The sequence below is a fragment of the Dermochelys coriacea genome, chromosome 5 (genome assembly GCF_009764565.3).
Source record: "Dermochelys coriacea isolate rDerCor1 chromosome 5, rDerCor1.pri.v4, whole genome shotgun sequence".
In the NCBI taxonomy this organism is placed as follows: Eukaryota; Metazoa; Chordata; order Testudines; family Dermochelyidae; genus Dermochelys; species Dermochelys coriacea.
The window spans coordinates 82,866,463-82,886,471 of NC_050072.1; the positions used below are offsets into that span (position 1 = coordinate 82,866,463).

At 39.5% G+C, this 20,009-nt stretch overlaps 1 protein-coding gene across 2 annotated transcripts in view; it reads left to right on the forward strand.

Annotated features, from left to right (window-relative positions):
- Window positions 1-20,009, forward strand: part of SLC27A6 (solute carrier family 27 member 6) — a 59,485-nt gene that overhangs the window by 1,340 nt on the left and 38,136 nt on the right. For both annotated transcript variants that reach the window (XM_038403705.2, XM_038403706.2), the window contains exons 2-4: window positions 5,658-5,864; window positions 10,149-10,307; window positions 12,812-12,936. In XM_038403705.2, the coding sequence (XP_038259633.1) occupies window positions 5,658-5,864; window positions 10,149-10,307; window positions 12,812-12,936 (491 nt within the window). The remainder of the gene's footprint in view (window positions 1-5,657; window positions 5,865-10,148; window positions 10,308-12,811; window positions 12,937-20,009) is intronic.

The following is a 20,009-nucleotide window of genomic DNA, read 5'->3' on the forward strand; positions in this document are numbered from 1 at the left end:
GTAATGTTTGTATTAAAGTAGCACCAAGAGGCCCACAAATCCATGAGTATGTCCCTTTTGTGCGGTAGGCTTATGGGGATATTGTTCCTATCCCAAGCAGCTAACAGTCTTAAAAAGTTTTGTGTTATTTGTGTGGTATAGAGGAGATGAGACCCCTACAAACTTACAATAGACAACTAACATTTAGGAGATGGGATGTAATAATCAGGGGTAGCTCACTTTGTGTTAGTTTCCAAATTATGGGTGGATTTTTGTTGAGTGTTCAGAGGAGATAGAACTCCTTTTTTGACCTGCGTGTATTGTACAATGTAATTAGTGTTTATGAGAGAGGGCCCCTAACCAAAACCACATATCTAAAACCAGAGCTTGATTGGTAAAGAGCTTCAGCATCCAAATCCAGGTGCTAATTTTTGTAAATCGCTCTTTATCTTTATTAAAAAACTAAGCAAAATCTCAGACTGGAACATTTCTGATCTTTGGGGATGGAGTGTGTGTGTTTCAAAATTTATGCTCTAAATATGCAGCTTTGTCCCATCTCTAAAATTATTACCTCTACCTGCACTCTGTGCCTTGTTTCTGGTTTTCTACGTATTGCTGTGCCTTTACTATGCTGAGAGAAGGATTTTGCACCCTTTTCACCTGATTGGTGGAATTTCCTTCTTCATGCTGTCTACAGTGGTGACTTTCTATTTTTAAAAGTAATCTTAAAACTTTCCCCCTGATTATTTTTAGTTTCACTGGATGTTTTGGACTACAGTTTGTATTACTGTTCGTATGGGTGTCTGAAAAATATGAGTGGAGAAGAGTGTTATTTACGCAAGCTACTGAAATGAGAACCAGCAATGCAAATTCAGCAGGATCACAAAGCACATAATGACTATAGTGGGTGGCAGATGGTTTTCCTACCCCCATTCAAAAATTTTCCTGTTCCTTCTGCTCACTTACGAGATCCTGCCACCCTTACCCATATTGAAACTATAAGGACAAAGTGAGTAGTAAGGTACTACTTAAGATGAGTAAGGACAGTGGAATCTGATCCTTAAAAGAGCCACATCATGCAGTCCTACCTAGGCTAAATGAGAGTTTTTGACAAAAACTGTAAATTGTATCCCTTACTGCAGGAAGTTGTACGGAAGCAGTAAGTGTTAACAGCATAGGTGTAGTGCCAGAGTCACCCCAACTAGCACAGGAAAGTGAACATTGAACTTCCTGGCACCTGTAATGGTAGCTGAACCCTTCCAAGGGTTTAACTGTTGACAGTACATGCAGTATTTCCAGCTCTGGAGTTGCTTGGGGCTTTCCACTGAGAGAGGGTTGCTTTGTCAGCGGCCCCTGACAACTCAGGCTGCTCAGGGGGATGTGCGGAATTGTATCCCCTAGTTGTTCTGATTATGGCTCCTCTTTGACCAGTGTTTCCCACTTTTTTCCCCCCTAGTTTCATTGACTGCCTAGGAGCCTCCTGGCAGAGGGGAAATTGCTGTTGCTTTCTGCCACTGCTGTGTGCCCTTGTGGAAATTTTGTCGCTATGGCTCCTGAACCCTGGTTTATGCTGATAGAAGTAAAGATAAACTAGGAATGAATTTAGATCATAGTCTATGAATGCCCTGGAGAAGGGGAATGAGTGAGATATTTTCAGGAGCTTGTGAATTCAGAACAGCTACTATGACATACAAGCAGCAGAATCCTTAATCAGCTTTTAAAGGGGAAATTTTCTTGATAAAATAAATGTGAATTATTATCTAAAATCTAACTTGATTATTTAAACGAAATTATAAAAATAAGTATTATGAGACATCCAGAGCAGCACAGAGTTAAAGACATGCAGTGTGGACTCTTATGGACTGTTCCAAGATGGGATTTGGCTCTCCATGTTGCTTGCTTGCTTTTCCCTTTCCCGGAAACTCACTGGGTCCCCTACCTGAGTAAGTGCCTCCTTCAGATACATCCCAGCGTTTGATCAGTAATATACACTAAGTATTTGTAGTTCCTATACACGTTCTAGAATCTTTTGCATGGTCTTCAGTGGCATTTCAAGGGAGGCATGGCAGCCAACATATATTCTTAGCTACATCTGATGACCCCTGCAAGCTTTTGCCATAGGTTCTGAAACCATTTTTATAGTGGGGGTGCTGAAAGCCATTGGAACCAAACCCTGTGCATAATGGAAGTTCCTTCAAACCAAGGATGCTGCCGTATCTCTAGCACCCCTAGTTCCAGCACCTATGGCTTTTGCTGAACACAATTTAGCAGGGACAGAGAGAGCCTTTTTGACAGGGAACTAAGTATATGGAGGGAATGCATCTAAAAATGGGGGGTTTGGGACTGGCTTTTTCTTGTTAAAAGGATCATTGATGGCTACCTGGATTGTCACAGCTTATTTAGCATATGCATCAGAGTGCCCTTCAAATGTTTTGTCAGCAATATTTCATAAAACTTTTTGAATTAACTGAGTAAGATTTTGCTCAGTACAAGTTGATCTCATAATCTGATTTCTGTCAGTTATTACTGTGGGTTCATATTTGCCTGCCAATAAAAAATTGCATTATTTCCTTGCTCGGAAAAATAGAGAAAACCTTTTTGTATGATAGCAATGCAGGATGGTAGTTTAGAACCAAAAGGTATTTTGTCTATGATTCTAACGTCACAATTAACAACAATTATTTATGTATTCAGGTTGTTCACATCATGTCAAAAACCTGCTCAATTGTTCGTAGGGAAATAGAAGGAAAAATAGAGAAAAGGGCATGGGGGAGATCTTCACCTTCAATAACGCATGACTTTTCCCAGGGAAGCCATGTAGTTTGTTCAGAATGTATTGTGTAAACAACATACAGGACTGCTATTTACTCTATTATCGTTAAAGATTAAGTATAATAATAACTCATTGCAATGCAAACCCTACAAGTTTCTTAGTATGTTACTAAGAAAAAATTAAACAAAATAGAGAGAGCTTAAGTTCACAACCTGTGGCTTGCTTTACTATCTGCTTATGTACATGTACCAGGAACCACCAGAAATGCTGTATTGCATTTCTTCCAAGAAAGCTGTTTATTCCGGACATATGGGTAATACAAGTGTAAAATGAGCATCAGGTTTTTAAAAAAAAATCTGGTGGAGAAAGTCAGTGTGCATTAAACAATACATCAACATTGGACAGAGTCTTGGACCTTTTTACATTTGTATAAGTGCTCTTTGGAAATATATTAGTGCAATGGAGAGTTTATCTTCAGCTCACATTGTTCATGCATTATGCAGAATTAATCTAAGGCTTCCGGCTCAGGAAAATATTTAGCTATTTCTGATTGCCTTCTTTTCCTTCAGGAAATTGCTTATGGTTTTCTTGCTGTGCTCTCCTATCTAACCTGGAATCTCTTTCAGGATAACAAATGACTACAAACAGGCAGATACTGTTCCAAAGTTTTAATACCAGAGTGCAACTGAAAAGCCTTTTATAGAATCAACTCACAGTATTAATATTCAATACTAGGAGAAAAAAAACAAAAAAAACCCGTACACAGAAACAGAAACTTTAGGTAACTGAGTAATTTTAGAAGTGGAAACAGTAACTCAAGGATATTTTCAGTCTGGGGCTTGATCTTAATTAATTGGAATAACATAAAGAAGATGCGCTTCAGTCTAGGAAGTGGGAACCACTGCCTTTCTGCCATTTTTGAATCCTAAATGACAGTTTAAATTGGACTGTAACTATATTTTTCCCCTTAGAAAGGATTGCCTGATTAGACCATAGGGTAGTCTTATGACCACAGCCTCCTTCTTGCTTGACTTGTCTGCAGTTTAAATATAATTGATATTTCTCAAATACATTAAGAACTCAGTGTAAATTTATTTCTAAGACTATTGCACTGAAAAATAAAAAATCAGAATTATACCTGAAATTCTGAATGACCATAAAATCAGTGACCAATTTCTTAGTGTTCTTTATGTTCAGTAAGAACATCAGAATGGCCATAGTGAGTCAGATCAAAGGTCTATCCAGCCCAGTATTCTACCGACAGTGGCCAATGCCAGGTGCCCCAGAAGGAGGGAACCTAACAGGTAATGATCTAGTGATCTCTCTCCTGCCATCCATCTCCACCCTCTGACAAACAGAGGCTAGGGATAGCATTCCTTGCCCATTCTGGCTAATAGCCACTAATGGACTTAACCTCCATGAATTTATCCAGTTCTCTTTTAAACCCTGTTATAGTCATAGTCTTCACAACCTCCTCAGGCAAGGAGTTCCACATGTTGACAGTGCGCTGAGTGAAGAAGAGCTTCCTTTTTTTTGTTTAAAACCTGCTACCCATTAATTTCATTTGGTGGCCCCTAGTTCATATATTGTGGGAACAAGTAAATAACTTTACCTTATTCATTTTCTCCACACCACTCATGATTTTATATACTTCTGTCATATCCCCCCTTAGTCTCCTCTTTTCCAAGCTGAAAAGTCCTAGCCTCTTTAATCTCCCCTCATATGGAACCTGTTCCAAACCCCTAATCATTTTAGTTGCCCCTTTCTGAACCTTAATGCCAGTATATCTTTTTTGAGATGAGGGGACCACATCTGTATGCAGTATTCAAGATGTAGATGTATCATGGATTTATACAAGGGCAATAAGATATTCTCCGTCTTATTCTCTATCTCTTTTTTTAATGATTCCTAACATCCCGTTTGCTTTTTTGACTGCCGCTGCACACTGCATGGATGTCTTCAGAGAACTATCCACGATGATGCCAAGATCTTTCTCCTGGTTAATTGTAGCTAAATTAGTAGTCATAAACACAGGAAAATAGTTTTCTGTAAATAAGCCAATGCTGCTTTGGCACCAATTCCATAAAATTGCAAACATTTCTAGAGATGGGAAACACAAGAGACAATAAATCATGGTAGCAGCTCATTTTTTACTTGTAGTCTGTGTATGTTTAGAGAATGGTGACATCTGTTGCTGTTTTCTACCATGCCATTTGCAAGGGGATAATTTTGGGTTAAGCAGACCACTAGAAACACTGCAATTGTGTCACTAGTGTCGACATTTACTTCAGCGACGGAAGGGGTTCTTCTGTTGCTGTAGTAAATCCACCTCTCCGAGACAGTAGCTAAGTCAATGGAAGATTCTTTCACAGACCTTGTTATGTCTATACCAGAGCTTAGGTCTACATAAGTACATTGCACAGGACATGAAATTTTTCAGTCTTGAGCAATATAGTTAAACTGACCTAGCTTTGCAATGTAGACCAGCCCAAGTGTCCATAACTAAACTGCAATGCATGAAGGCAGATTATCTTGCCAGATGAAATCTGGAGAGAAACATTAACTGCACTTCTCATCTGAAACGTGACTGTAAACTACCCAAGACTGGGTGTGGCAAAGAGATGGTAATCATTGCTAGTGGGTTTTCATGGAGTGCTGGCTGAAATTTAAAGCATGGAAGTGACAGCAACTGTATTTACCATTGTTTGTCCTTTTCTACATGAAGTCCACCCCACCCCCAGGGCACCAGCACCTGATTATATTCTCTTACTCTCTCAGAGGTGAATCTGGCTCCTTGTATTTTGCTAACATAACTCTAAAACATTGAAACACTTGCTATAAGTTTAGCTTTCTGTAAATACATTTATAAAATAGGTAACACAATGTTGTTGTTGTTGTTTTTAAGATATGCTTGGGACATTAGAGGAAATTCTTCCTAGCCTCCAAAAAGATATTGGTGTTTGGGTAATGACAAAAGACTGCACTCTGCCAAGTGTTAATACCCTTTTAGACAAACTGGAAGCTGCATCTGAAGACTGTGTACCAGTTAACCTCTGCTCTGCAAACAACCTCAAGTCCTCTGTACTCTACATTTTTACCTCAGGAACTACAGGTACAGCTCTTTTCCATGTTTCCATCATTTCCTGAAACTGTTTATGAAACCATCAGTTAATGTGTCTGTATCAAACTCTCTAAAAAGTCTCACCTCAGTCTACAGGAGAAAGTATTAGGAGCTCAAGAAAGGCATTCATCATTTCCAAGGCTGTTGGCATAGGGGATCCCACAAAGGTAGCACCTTTTTCCCTGCCCAGCTGAATTGTTTAAATCTTGGGGCAGGGCATTATGCCCTTTTATTAAATATCTACTATTACTGGTGCCTGCTAATTAACACTGCAAACATAATACTAATATTTTGTGATTCTGTAACACGGCTGTAGAGCTAATGTGTACATCTAGAACTTTACAACATCCTTTTAAAACAAGTTACTATGCACTTATTATGGAAGTGGGTCTTCATTAAGCTGTATTTGAATGCAGGTCACCAAAGAGGCAGAAAATAGGATTAGTTACCTAGCCTTTTTAGTTTAGAACAGATGGCTGGGTTCATTACCATTGCTCCAGTGGCTCAGAAGTTAAAGACTTTTAAAAAAACATCTAATCAGTGGCATAACTCGCAGCATCATGATGTTAGGTTAAACAGATTGGTGTTCTTATTCAACTGAACAACTAACTTGTGGTTTCAGTCAGGAGATGTTTTAAAAATAACTTGCATCTTACACTGTTTCCCCTGCCCAAACATATTATTGTATGATTTTTATTTTCCTCCATAGAACCATACGTTAGAATTAGTTTCTAAATAACTATTTGTTTTTAAAGTAATTAAAAAAAAAAAACAGAACTGTTGCAAATATTATTCAGAGATTAACTATGTTTGAAATAGCAGTGAAAAAATATAGCAGAGCTTGCTACTGTGGATAGAAATTTTGTTCTGAATACTCTTAGTTAAATCATGTTATAGACTTCCCTAGGTAGTCTGTAACGTATTTCATTTAAGGCCTCCATATGAAGCTGAGGTGGAAAGATGCAATGCACAGAATTAATCTAATATAGTTTAGTTACTTACAGAGGTAAGAAAATTTGAGTGATTGTATGTAGCCCATGCACACTGAAACTTTATCTCTTTTAAGTACAGTGTGATTGCAAAAAGAGCAGTTATTTAGCATGGATAAAAGTTTAGAGGGAATTGAATCATTATGTTTAAAATCTTGTCTCATGCAATCTGATCCATCTAGTACAAACAAATCCATCCATCCTTTTTCATGCTTTCCTATAATACAAGAACACATGATTGCTGATATAATTAGTAGTCTAGATTTTCTGGCCAAGTTAAAAGGAAATAAAATGTTGTGCAGCTTTTAATCATCTTATGGAATCTAGAGTTGGGGGAAATCAAAAGCAAAAATCTGTGGATGGATTTTTCAAAGTGCAAGATTATTTTGTTCAATAAAATTTGTGATTATGCATGCTAAAGTAAGAGTGAAGGCTGATTTCTAAAGGAAGGAATCTTTCCCTTACATAAAGCACTGCACAACGAGCTATTGGTAGGTACCATATGGTGGGACCTGAATGACCAGGTTTGCGTGCCTCTGGAATGTCAAGTAGAGGCCACAGTCAGAGCCAGACAGGAGGAAATACTCAATGAACCATTGATCTGATCAGTATGGAACGTCTCTTTTGTCCTGCGGTGTATAATTTATCTGTCATCCTTGGAAATGATATGTACTTGTGAGTGGCTCTCGCCCCAAATACAGCTGTATAAACGTGCTTAGATTATTTAATATAAACTCCTAATTGGTTTTTAATTTTGTATATTTAAGATTATCAACTTTGCAGTCCTTGCTTGTCTTTCTGAGTTTGGAACACCATCAGCTGTCGCTGTTTAATGTGAGAACAGCATTCATCCAGGAGCATAAGAAAGAGAAAAAAGTTCTTTTAGAACTCTCTCTTTCAGAAGGCAAATATCTTGCTGCTTCCCACGTCTTCTAAGGAGCTAGCATTTGGGATTGGGGGTGGCAAGCAGAGACAGGGAAGCCCTTGAATCTTACTGGAGAGAGATGCCATTAAATCAGTGTCAGGTGATGATAGTAAAATATCCAAGAAAGAGCTGATTTCTTCTAACACTGAACAAGGATTAGAAATAAGGAAAATGATATTGGTTTTTAAAACTTCTGCTTCAGCTTCACTGTAGTGCTTGTGTCTAGAACCTTCCCTAGTCTACCTCTAACCAGGACCCCTTGTACAGTTTCAAAGACTCTGTACATGTCCACACGTGGATTGCTATGTGTGAAAAACCAAAATGGAGAAAAGACATGACAGCTGTGATTTCATGGATTTCCACCACAACTTCAACAACCATCCATCCATCCATGAAACTCTCTCTAGAGTACTACCACACCAGCATCAAATTCCTGGACACCACTATCAGCTTCAGCAATGAAACCCTAGACAACTATACATAGGAAAGCCATGGATCACCACACTTATCTTCACACATCTAGTAACCATCCCCAAACACACCAAGAAATCTGTTATCTACCAGGCACTCAGATATCATAGAATGTGCACTGAGGACAGAGTCCAGGTACAAACCTTAGCACGCTTAAAATCACCTTCACCACACAAGGAAACTCCACCAGAAAAGTAGATCACATTATGGAATGGGCTACCTAAATACTCTGACAGAACCTGCTTTAATATGGGGAGGGGAAACAAACCTCCCACTGTACAACCCTAGTCACCTAATACCCTGCACTAAAAACCATACAGGGAATCATGCAACTTGCACCCCAGACTTGATGGGGCCCATATCCTCAAATAAATCTTTCCCAAACTCCCTCTTCTGGCCTTCAAAGAGCCCCCTAACCTTGCCAAGCTTGTCATCAGAAGCAAGCTCCCCATACACACGGACATACCAGCTCAAAGCAGTACCATCCCCCACTATAACACCAGATGTGAAACCTGCAGATATGTCTTCACTATTATGATGATCAATACCCCCCACAACACACCTTTCAAGCAGTGGCATAGCCAGGTGGAGAAAACAGAGGGAGCGTAGATTAAAAAAGGTGCCACCCTCTAGTGCTCGCCCACCACTGCTGAAGGACCCTCCTCCCTGCCCCCCTCGCCACTGGAGCGAGTGAAGTGCTGCTGAAGACCCGGAGCACTGCCTGACCTGCTGCCGAAGACCCGGAGCACTGCCAGGTGAGTAAAAATTAAAAAGGCGCCAAAGAATTAAAAAGGCTCTACTTCCGCTCAGTGGGGGAGTGGCCGCTGCCCTGCTCCCTGCCTAGCTATGCAACTGCTTTCAAGATCCATGGTTTCTACATATGCCTATGATGCCAATGTGGTGAACCTCATCCAGTGCACCAACTGCCCTAATAACTATGTGGGGAAAAACCAGACAATCACTACACTCTCAAAGGAACTCGTATAGACAAATGATAAAAGACAAAAACATGGATGAACACTATTCACAAAATAATCACTGCATATCTGACCTCTGAATCCTCGTCCTCTAAGGAAAGGGAACTTAAAGTCTTAAGTCTGCTAGACACCAAAAATCATGGACTTAAAAAAGACACTGGATCTGTTCTACCCTTGTACTTAGCTGTGACGCTCTGGGCATGTCTACCCTTAAAACGCTGCATTGCACTGTACTGCTTTAATGAAGATGCTCTTAGTCAATGAAAGAGAGCTCTCCTCTTCAGCTTTGTTAGCTACTGCCTCTCGGGGCAGTGTATTGTGTTGATCGGAGAAGTTTTCCCACCAACCTAGTGCTGTCTACACAGGGGGCTAGGTTGGTGTAACATCACTCGGGTGTGGATTTTTCACACTGCTGAGCAACATAGTTCTATGGATATAGGACCAGAACTCTGGTTACCTGTCCCAGATCTGAAGCAGAGCTCTGCATAAGCTCGAAAACTTGTCTCTGTCACCAACAGAAGTTGGTCCAATAAAAGATATTACCTCACCTACCTTGTCTATTTTAACTGTACATCAGGCCTGGAGCTCCTTCATATTTCTTCACGTCCTGGTCCATCTGTTGTTGTTGAATCAGATGACCCAGTGTGCAGTGAGTTTATGCAGCTATGACCTGCTTGCATACCCCTTACTTCTGATAGGACCAACAGATCTAGTGCCACATTAAATTTGCAAACAAGTTCTTAGATGTCTGTTTAGCTAAGTGGCTAGCAGAAAAATTGGCTCTAGAATATAGAAAGGTAGGTAATATTAGTGTTGTTGAAGTTCTTAAGACTGGATACTCATGTACTCAACAAAAGCGAATTTTGACCTCTGTAATGTACAGTTTCTTTTTTTTTCTTCCCCCACATTACAGGTCTGCCAAAAGCTGCAGTTATTAGTCATCTGCAGATGCTAAAAGGAGCTGCTGGATTATGGGCATTTGGTGCTACTGCAGATGATACTGTTTATATAACTCTCCCTCTTTACCACAGTGCAGCTTCTGTCCTTGGCATTGGTGGATGTATTAAATTGGGTAGGCTCACTTTATTTTATAGCATTGTTGATTGAAGAGGGGATTAATTTAGAACTGCATTAAAACACAGTGCAGAATCATTGCTATCAGTGGAGTTAATTAAACTTGTCTTGTCGTCTTTTCTAAATCAAAAAACAAATGAATCTGGAAATAATTGTAACCAGTTTTGTGCTTCTGTTGACTAGGTCTTTTTTTTTTTTTTTTTTTTTTTTTTTTTTTAAAGAAACTGCAGTAAGGTCCATATTATCCATTTTTTATTTTAGAAAATTAGGTAAAATTCTGTTCATCCACGTTTTTGGTATTAGGGTAACAGGCCCTTTAAATGAAATTGGGCTCAGTGCCCCTGTTGCAGTCCAGGTGTGCCTGTGCTGGTGTAATGAGGAGGGTGGGGCTGCCCTGGGAGTTAAAAATGAGAGTTCAGAGGCTTGAGAAGGGAATTCAGAACTCAAACCCTGAGGGGAAGCTTAGAAGGAGAGTTCAGAGCCCAGAATTTAAAAGGGGAGAGTGTCTAGAGTCCTGAGAGTAAAGAGCTCAGAGAGGAAGAACAGGGTTGGGCTGGGCTGAGAGCTTCAAGGAGGAGATGCCCGTGAAGGATGAAATGGTGTGAGTTCCCGGTTTAAGCCGTGAACCCAGAATAACAGGCTGGTGAAAGTAGAAGGCAGTTGGGGTCACCTGCAAACTTCTCCAGGCTAGAGAGCCATAACCAGAGAGGGCTGAAGGCTGCGAGCAGTAGGGGGAGATGCTGAGCCAGACAGCTGAAGCCAGAGGGCCAGAGAGGGCTGAAGGCTGGGGAACAAGGGAGTGGCAACCTTGCCGATATCTCCAGGCAAGAGCTGGAACCCTATCTGGGAAGAAAATAGGGTAGATAAACATCTGGGCTGAGGTGAGGTGCAGGGTGAGATGCCAGAGCTGTACCTGGGAGCTGGGCTGAAGCAAGATGAGAGATGTCTGAGCTACACTTAGTGTTGGACTGTTGGATCTAATCTACTGTTTGGACTGTACTGAGGAATTCTAGTTTATGGTAGTAGGATTTTTGGTAATTAATTAATGCCCCTTGCCCTCCCCCCACAGGGGTATTTACATTTCAAAGGCTGTATTGAGTTTATTTGAGGAATCAAGAGGGGAAAGTGAGCCACTTGCAGGCTTCCTTGGGGCCAAGAGGAGGAGACCACACATTTATAGGCTAACAACCCCCAACACAAGCTGTTCTTTTTAAAGTCTTAAAAGTGCTATAGGCTTAGAGATGAGCAGACCCATAACTTTGTAGAATTGGACTATTCTCATGTGTAAAGTTATGCACATGTTTAACTGTCTGCAGGCTGTGTAAACACACCAGCATGAATATTGCTGGAGCGCTGTGACTGGTATAAATTAAACTTTTTTTTTTCAGATTTAAAATATTTTTGAAAATACATTTAAAGCATTGAAAATTGTTGGACTTTATGCACTTAAATTGCATGGTCTCTTAGCATTGACTATAGAATATACATTTTATTGTGACTGTTTGACCTGGATGATTACTTTAACACAAATTAATGTGGAAGGTCAGGGCAAAGGTTTGCCATACTGTGAAGTGTCAAGTGTAATTTAGAGGTAGACAGCAGATTATATTCAGTGGACTATGGATCTGATTCAGTATGGGGAAATCCTTTGTTCTTGCTGTGTATAATTATTCTACATGCATCTCAGTAATGAGATATCTTTTCCTGTTGTTTACTGAGCTTCATGTTGGAAATGTTTACCTAAAATTTCTGAATTTTGTCTTGCCTTGTGCAAAATACTGCAAAGGTAGTGGATCTGTTTTAGAAAACCTATAGCTAACTTCATGAATTTGGAATGAATAATATTTAGCATTTGTGTGATACTATATAGTAGATATTATGCCTTCCTCAACCTTATTTCTCAGTTTCCCCATCTGTTAGTTAAAGTGCACAGAGGGGATCAATGCTGAATCAGGATTAAAACTGAAGCTGGGTCACTGGTGATACTTGTGCTTTTGTTCTTATGTTTGGGGAGAGAGTGGTGATAACATCTTACGAGTTTTGGAGCAATTTAGGACTTCAGTGCTCGTCCAGGGGCATTACTGTGATGTGTAACTAAAAGGCAAAATGTAGTTTTTCCATAAAGCATTTTTCCCAAAAAAATATTAAACAATCTATGTACACAAAATTGTATTCCTCTGCCTCAGAGGAAAGAGATGCATCCTTTTGTTCTGGGCTTTTGTGTTCCTTAATTTTGTATTGCACTTTAAAAACCAAGTGATAGGTACTAGTTTAAAAAAAAAAAAAAAAAAAAAAAAAAAACCCACCCACCCCGAACACTGACACATTTCACTGTAATGGATAAGGTCTGTGAATTTAGACCCATCCGTAAAACAAACACATGAGTGGCTCATTTTGTATTTGAATCAAAGTTCTTACCTTTACATGACTCTGTGGTACCTGAAGCAGCATTCTTGTCAAGTTCACACAATCCGTATTTCCTGTTTTTATTTTCTTAATAAGGTGCAACTTGTGTCTTAAGAAAGAAATTCTCAGCTAGTCAATTCTGGAGTGACTGCAAAAAGTACAATGTGACTGTTATCCAGTATATTGGAGAGCTTTGTCGTTATCTTTGCAACCAACCTGTGGTAAGTGGAATTAAAATGATGGTTATCCTATCATTTGGTTATTCACTAAACTTTACTTGCATGCTAACAGGTGTAGCTGTATTTACATTAAAAGGGAAATGTGAAAAGTAATTTTAAAAGAAAAAAATCTGTCCTCTCCACCCCACTTTCTGTACAAGGTTGCTGCTGCATTTGTGACTGCCAATAGATTGGTTCTGGGCAAACTGAACTGGCACCAAGGAGTTGATACCATATTTAAAGATGTAAGGGAAAAAATTGAATCAGTTTTATTTTATTTGGAAAAGAAAATATTCATGCTCAAACTTTAGCCAAGGGTAAGTCTAGAGTACCTACGTTAACATTAATGTATTTTCAAAATCTTGGTTCTTGTGATCAACTTAAATAGACACGGTCAAGTTTTGTAGGCCTACGTTTGGCCTTACTAGCTTTATTTTGGCTTGTGGAATATGCATGCACAGAGGCCATCCCTTTGCTCTGTTCTTGAAGTTTTATGGGGTCAATATAGTTCAAAGGCTCGAGAAAATTGTTTCAAGTTCCTATTAGTTTGCCCTTTGGTCTGCACAGTTAAGGCTGAAAAGTCTAATGTGTCTACCCCTTGTGTCAACAAGTACACATGGAGGGAAGAGGGAGCCTCTCCCTCCTCCTGTCCTTATGCAGCAGTTGGGCAAAATGGGAGTTCCTGATTTCTGTGGCTGCAGGTCCCTACAGGGAGGTGTCACCATCTGCGCTAACCTCCACAAAGGGGAAGAACCATGAACTAGCAGAGTGAACACACTACTCCCAGGTCTGGAAGACCTCATATCTGACCTCCAACTGGGGCAGACTAGTGACTATCCACAATCCAGCCCTGTATCTTTAGCACATTGGTCACTAACCAAAACTTCCAGCTATGTAGACACCGAAAAACTTGGTATAGTTAAGTATTCAGCTGTGTCTTAGCTATAAGGAATATATAGATATTCTGTCCAAAAATTCAAGTACACTTGACATAATATAGGAAACAATTTGTTACCATCCACTAGAGATAGTAGGTTTGTACTCTGTGTACATAACTCTTATTAGCTCTCATAAATTACATACGTAGGTTAAAAGTGATATAGCATTTTAGCTGGAAGCTGCATTCAGTGGTTGTATTAAAACCAGGGCATTAAATTATGCATGTCTTAAAAGAACTTTCTGATTTGCTTAAACAGGAAGATCCAAATATTTAAAATAAAAATGCATGTTCAACTCAGGGATTTTGACTGAGCTGTACACAAAAGTGCATGTATACTCCTGAGAATATTCTTTAATTCAGTGTGTAAAAGCAATTTGAGCAAAATTGAAAAGTTTTGCTACATTAGGGAAGTTGGGTAAACTCTGGTGTAAGTAGTCACAAGCATTTAGTGGGATTGCACTGGTTGTAAAGCAGCCCAGAATCTGACCCTTTACACTAAAGAACGGAATCTGTTTTAGGTTTTTATAAAATTGTATCTAGCATATGACATAGTAAAGAGTTCTGTAAATACACCTCTATATAATAGATCTGACTTCATTATTTGATGTATGGATAATAAAGTTGGGGATGGATTCTTCCTTACTTGTACCTGTAAAGTGCTATCAAAGCACAACTGCAGTATTTTATATCCTTTTTCCACAGGTGTAAATGAATATATAAGGTGCCTGGCAATGGAGAATCAGACACTTAAGGCTCTTCTATATTCAGAATAATTTGTATAAATTAATTCTTCTTAAGTCCTTCAGGGTAGGTCTAGACTGTGTCTGGGAGCAACCCTCCCAACCCAGGCCCACAGATGTGTTTTATTGGGGATAAAAATAGCTGTGTAAAGATGGTGTTTTGATGATGTGGCTTGGGCTCACAAGCCACACCTCCAAGGCTTGAGACCCTGAGCTTCAATCCAAACTGGAATGCCTACACAGCTATTTTTAGCCTGCAGGCGTGAACCCTGCCAACTCAAGTCTATGGACTTGGGTTGGGAGGCTCACTCAGATGCACTGTAGACATATCCTTGTAGTGTGGAGACCAGGTGCTTAGATTGTGGTACAGAAATAGCGTACCTGTGGCATGTAGATCTGTCACATTTTATCTTCAGAGCAAATAACTGAAAGTGTCTCACAGCTAAGACTTTATCATGACTACATGTCTGTGGATTTTGATTTTTTTCTTTAGACATACAAACTTTCTTTGACTAGAGCAGCTATCAAACTAGTGTCAAACTATCACTTCTGCCTGAATCACAATCTACTTTAGTCCTAACTTTAGGATGCTTGCTTTGATGCAACATCACTGTCTAAGGCGTCATCTGCAGTGGACTAACAACAAAATTTGCAGAACTAATTATAAACACCATTTATAACTGGTTCAGATTAATTGTATTTAATCATAGTTTGGATGGGGAAAAACAGAATGAATCTAGGCTATAAAATTTCTAAAATAAATTTATAACATTATTTGGTTTCTGTCCTTAACTATGCAGGCAAACTGTGTCAAACTGAGTTTAAAATAAATATAACAATCCTAGTTCTTGGTCTTTGTAGATGGAGCCTAAAATTGTTTCTGCTGATATTGTCAACTGCCACCTTTATAATTCTTCTGAGCTGCAGATAATCCCATTGTGACAGTTGTTAATAACTCCTAATGATCAAAACATACACAATTTTAAGTTGAGGTGTTTTTTTTTTTAAATGACCATTGTTTACCATAGTAGTGGCTTGTTACCATGAACAGTTTTTATTTATTAACAGTGTTTCAGTATTCTGTTATCTAAATAGATAAATACTCTCTTTACTTAATGGAACAAAGACACTTGCAATCAGTGGTTTTGCTTTATTTAACAGGATTTTCAAAACAACCCAGGGGAGTTTGGCACCCAACACCCAGGAAAATGTAGTGGGAGCTGAATGCATGACTGCCTTCTGTGCCTTTGAAAATCTCCTCCTTGTCATGCAAGAATTATTTTAAATTGTTCTCGGGACTCCAAAAATGTATACAATTAGTAAATTTCCCAGTCATTTTGTGGATTTGGTTTAGCAACTTAGATTTTAAGAAAATATGGTGAGATATTTATTAATAGTAATGCCTCCAAATTAACATGAAAACTCCTTTCTAATCCAATCCTCTGTCAGTGCGCTTTCAAAATAATCAGCACTGACTTTAGCAGTGGTTTCTGTTAACAGGAGATGAATATGAGCCAAGATTATTTTTCAGCACTATTAACAATTTACTTTTAGAGCCCAATCCAGCGACCACTGAAGTTACTGGAAAGACTCTCTCTCATTAACTTCAATGGGCATTTGATCAGACATTTTACTTTTCACTTAGCTTTGCTACAATCCATAGCAAAGGCTATAGTCACTCAAAATAGTAACCTTTGGGGGTTTATTGTAACCTCTGAATAGTACAGGAGTGTTGGCCTATAAATTGACTCTGTTTCACTTCTAATGAAGACATTTAAGTCACGGCAGTCAAAATCTGAAGAAATGTCTACACTGTGTTTGAAAACCCATGGTAGCAAGTCTGAGAGCCTGGGTCTATGGACTCAGGTTTGTGCTATGGTGCTAAGAACAGCTGTGCAGACATTCAGGCTTGGGCTCTAAAGCCCAGGGAGGGGGCTGGTCTTCAGAGCTCAAGCTCCAGCCTGAGCCATAATGTCTGCACTGCTGTTTTTAGCACCTGTAGACCTGGGCTCTGACACTTGTGGCCTCAGGTTTTAAAATGAAGTGTGCACATGTTAAAAGAACCAGATTTTGGTTCATGCTTTGACTGCACTTCACTGGTGCAAAGCAGCCCTAAAGCTAGTGGAGCCAACCTCTTAAAGATTCCTCCTTACACATGTGAATCTTTGAGTGGCATAGATTATATTGGAATTGGAAAAGGTTCAGAAAAGGGCAACAAAAATTATTAGGGGTATGGAATGGCTGTCATATGAGGAGAGATTAATAAGAGTGGGATTTTTCAGCTTGGAAAAGAGACCACTATGTGGGATATGATAGAGGTCTATAAAATCATGATTGGTGTGGAGAAAGTAAATAAGGAAACGTTGTTTACTCCTTCTCATAACACAAGAACTACAGGTCACCAAATGAAATTAATAGGCTAGTAGATTTAAAACAAAAGAACATATTTTTTCACACAATGCACAGTCAACCTGTGGAAACCTTGCTAGAGGATGTGAAGGCCAAGACTATAACGGGGTTAAAAAAAGAACTAGATAAGTTCATGGAGGATCAGTCCATCAGTGGCTATTATCCAGGATGGGCAGGGATGGTGTTCCTAGCCTCTGTTGGATCACTTGATTATCTGCCCTGTTCATGCCCCCTGGGGCACCTGGCTTGGCCACTGTTGGAAGACCGCATACTGGGCTAGATGGACCTTTGGTCTGACCCAGTACGGCCGTTATTTTCGTATGCTAGAACCACTGTTCTAGCTCCTACCCCACTCCTCCCTCTTGTATGCCAGCACAGAGGATGTTCCTGGGGAAAAGGAGGCATGGTCTGAGAGTCCTCTGGCCAGTGCTTCCCAGCTGCCGGAATGGATAGAAATGGTAGTTTTATATCCACTTCACACAAATGCAAATTATTACACAGGATGCAGTACACTGAAGAATTGGGCCCAAGACTATACTGGAAGCCAAACATACCAAGAAGCATGACCATGTATAAGCTGGTTCCTCTTTACTGCATGCTTTTCTGTTTCTCCCTCACCCCCCTCCTTACTTGGTTTACAAGTTCAGCAACTGTTCTCTCAGCCAGTTAAGTTTCCCCTCTCTCCATCCCTCAGTTACTTGACTTTGCTGAAAAGCACTGCTTGATTTTATTTCATTCTCCTTTACACCTCCTGTGTAATAGTAGATTTATTTTCATAGCCTAAAACAGGCACAGCCAAGTCTTTTCTTATGATCATGGATAATTTAAGGAATTACAAGCTCTATGGAGCCTTAGTTTTTTTTAAATTAATTTTAGTTACAAAGTTTCTTTCTTCCTGTGGACTTGACACCTCCATAATAACTACACTGAGGAGAGATTACACCTTCTAGGACTGAGTTTCCCCTCTCTGTACCAACATGAATTCAACTTCCATTAAATAGCTCCTACTACCATGGGCATACATGTCTAATTCCTTGGCACAGGCACATCCTAAACTCTTCCTACCAATGTACCATTTACTTAATTTGAAGGTCAGATAAAGAAAATCCTAACACTTATCTTCAAAGAGTTAACCTTCTAAACTGAATCAGTTCTAAAGTTTATTAGATTGTAGTTGGAAGAAAATCTGTTAGTTTGCCATGTTAGAACTGGAGGAGAAACATGTTCATACAAATAAATAGTGTGAGTAAAAACCTGTTACTCCATGTAGAGATACATTCATTAATATTTTCCAAGTGAGTGAAATTGTTTACTGTGTAATCTCCAGTTTCACTAACAAGTACTTTAATAAAAAAAAAAATCTTAGCACCAATAGAAATCTGGCTTGCACAAGGAAAAAAAATCTGTGCTGGTATCATGTGGGTTAAAAGGACAAGGTTGTCATTGCTGTACATGAAAGACCTCCTAATTAACATCTATCACATCTGGTAGTACAACATTCTTTAACACCAATACTAAATTAAAAATAACCATAGCTGGGTGAAAAGCTTTGAAATTTGCAGTTACAGGAGATGGCCTATAGGCACCAATGGGACCTATAGTAAATGAGCTTTTCCTCTTCACTTGCTCATAGGTATAACCTGGAAGCCCAAGAATCCAATCTTGGGGACTCACTGTCTTTCCTGGCATCTGAGGCTGCTGAAAGCAAGTTGGTTTGAGTACTAGTAGGGACCCCTGTGACTGAGATGTGTACAGGCAGGACTCATCATTGATCTCCATCCCATGAAGCTGTTGTCATGCTGTTTTGCACAAATATTTGAAGATTTCAGTGGTGGCAGATGACAGAACAAGAAGCAATGGTCTCAAGTTACAGTGGGGAGGTCTATGTTGGATATTGGGAAACACTATTTCACTAGGAGGGTGGTGAAGCATTGGAATGGGTTACCTAGGGAGGTGGTGGAATATCCATCCTTAGAGGTTTTTAAGGCCTGGCTTGACAAAGTGTTGGCTGGGACGACTTAGTTGGTGTTGGTCCTGCTTTGAGCAGGGGGTTGGACTAGATGACCTCCTGAAGTCTCTTCCAACTCTAGTATTCTATGATTTGTTTTTTCTTGGTGTCTTTTCTCTAGCATTGACTCTTGTGAACAAATCTTTTCTCAGCTCCAGCCTTTTGACTTGCTGCCTTCTTCTCACACATCTGCAACAACTTTTGCAATGAGAGCTTTCCTGTGCCCTATTCTGCATGCAGTGCTTTAGCAACCTGCATACCTGTGAAAGGCCACCTGTTACAAGAATGCCTCAGTCACCAGATCTCCCTTCTCCACTCAAGGGAGCCTGAAATGTGCAACTTTTGCTAGAGTTCCTAATCAATTGTTGTCTACCCAGCTTTGTTGTTCCAAGCTCCTCTCTCAGCCTCTTTATCTCCTCAATAGAAGTGTACTTTAGCAAATGCAGCAGAGAGCTAGAGAGTGGTATCTGTATTAATGTACTAATATAGATACTTTAATGAAAAAGGTTAGTCATAAAACTAATAAGTGTTCTTGCTGTCAGGCTCCGTTGAAAGGGCTAAGTGCTTTGACAAATCTTAGAATGGAGTATGATATCGGTCAGCTACTGCCTCCCATTTCTCCTGTAGGCTCTGAAATTACTTTTACAGACCATGTTGATATTCCTTCCCTAGACAGTTCTCCCCATGTCCAAAGCTTAAAGAGTATGCAAAGCCTATATAATGAATTTTCAGGTTTTTCTCAGCCTTGATGTTGTTTAAATGATATTCTGACTTGTGGAACTCTTGTACTGATGGGGCATTTGTTGCTAGGTAAAATAGGTCATTCCATTAACTTCTGGCACTTTCTCCTGGGTTAAATCCCTACAAGAAATCTAAATTTAAAAAAATGTTGGGGTTTGAAGTATTTTCAGTATTTAAAAATGAGACCTATAGATATTGGCTAAGTTTTCATCTAGATCTCTACTTCACAACAGTCTAA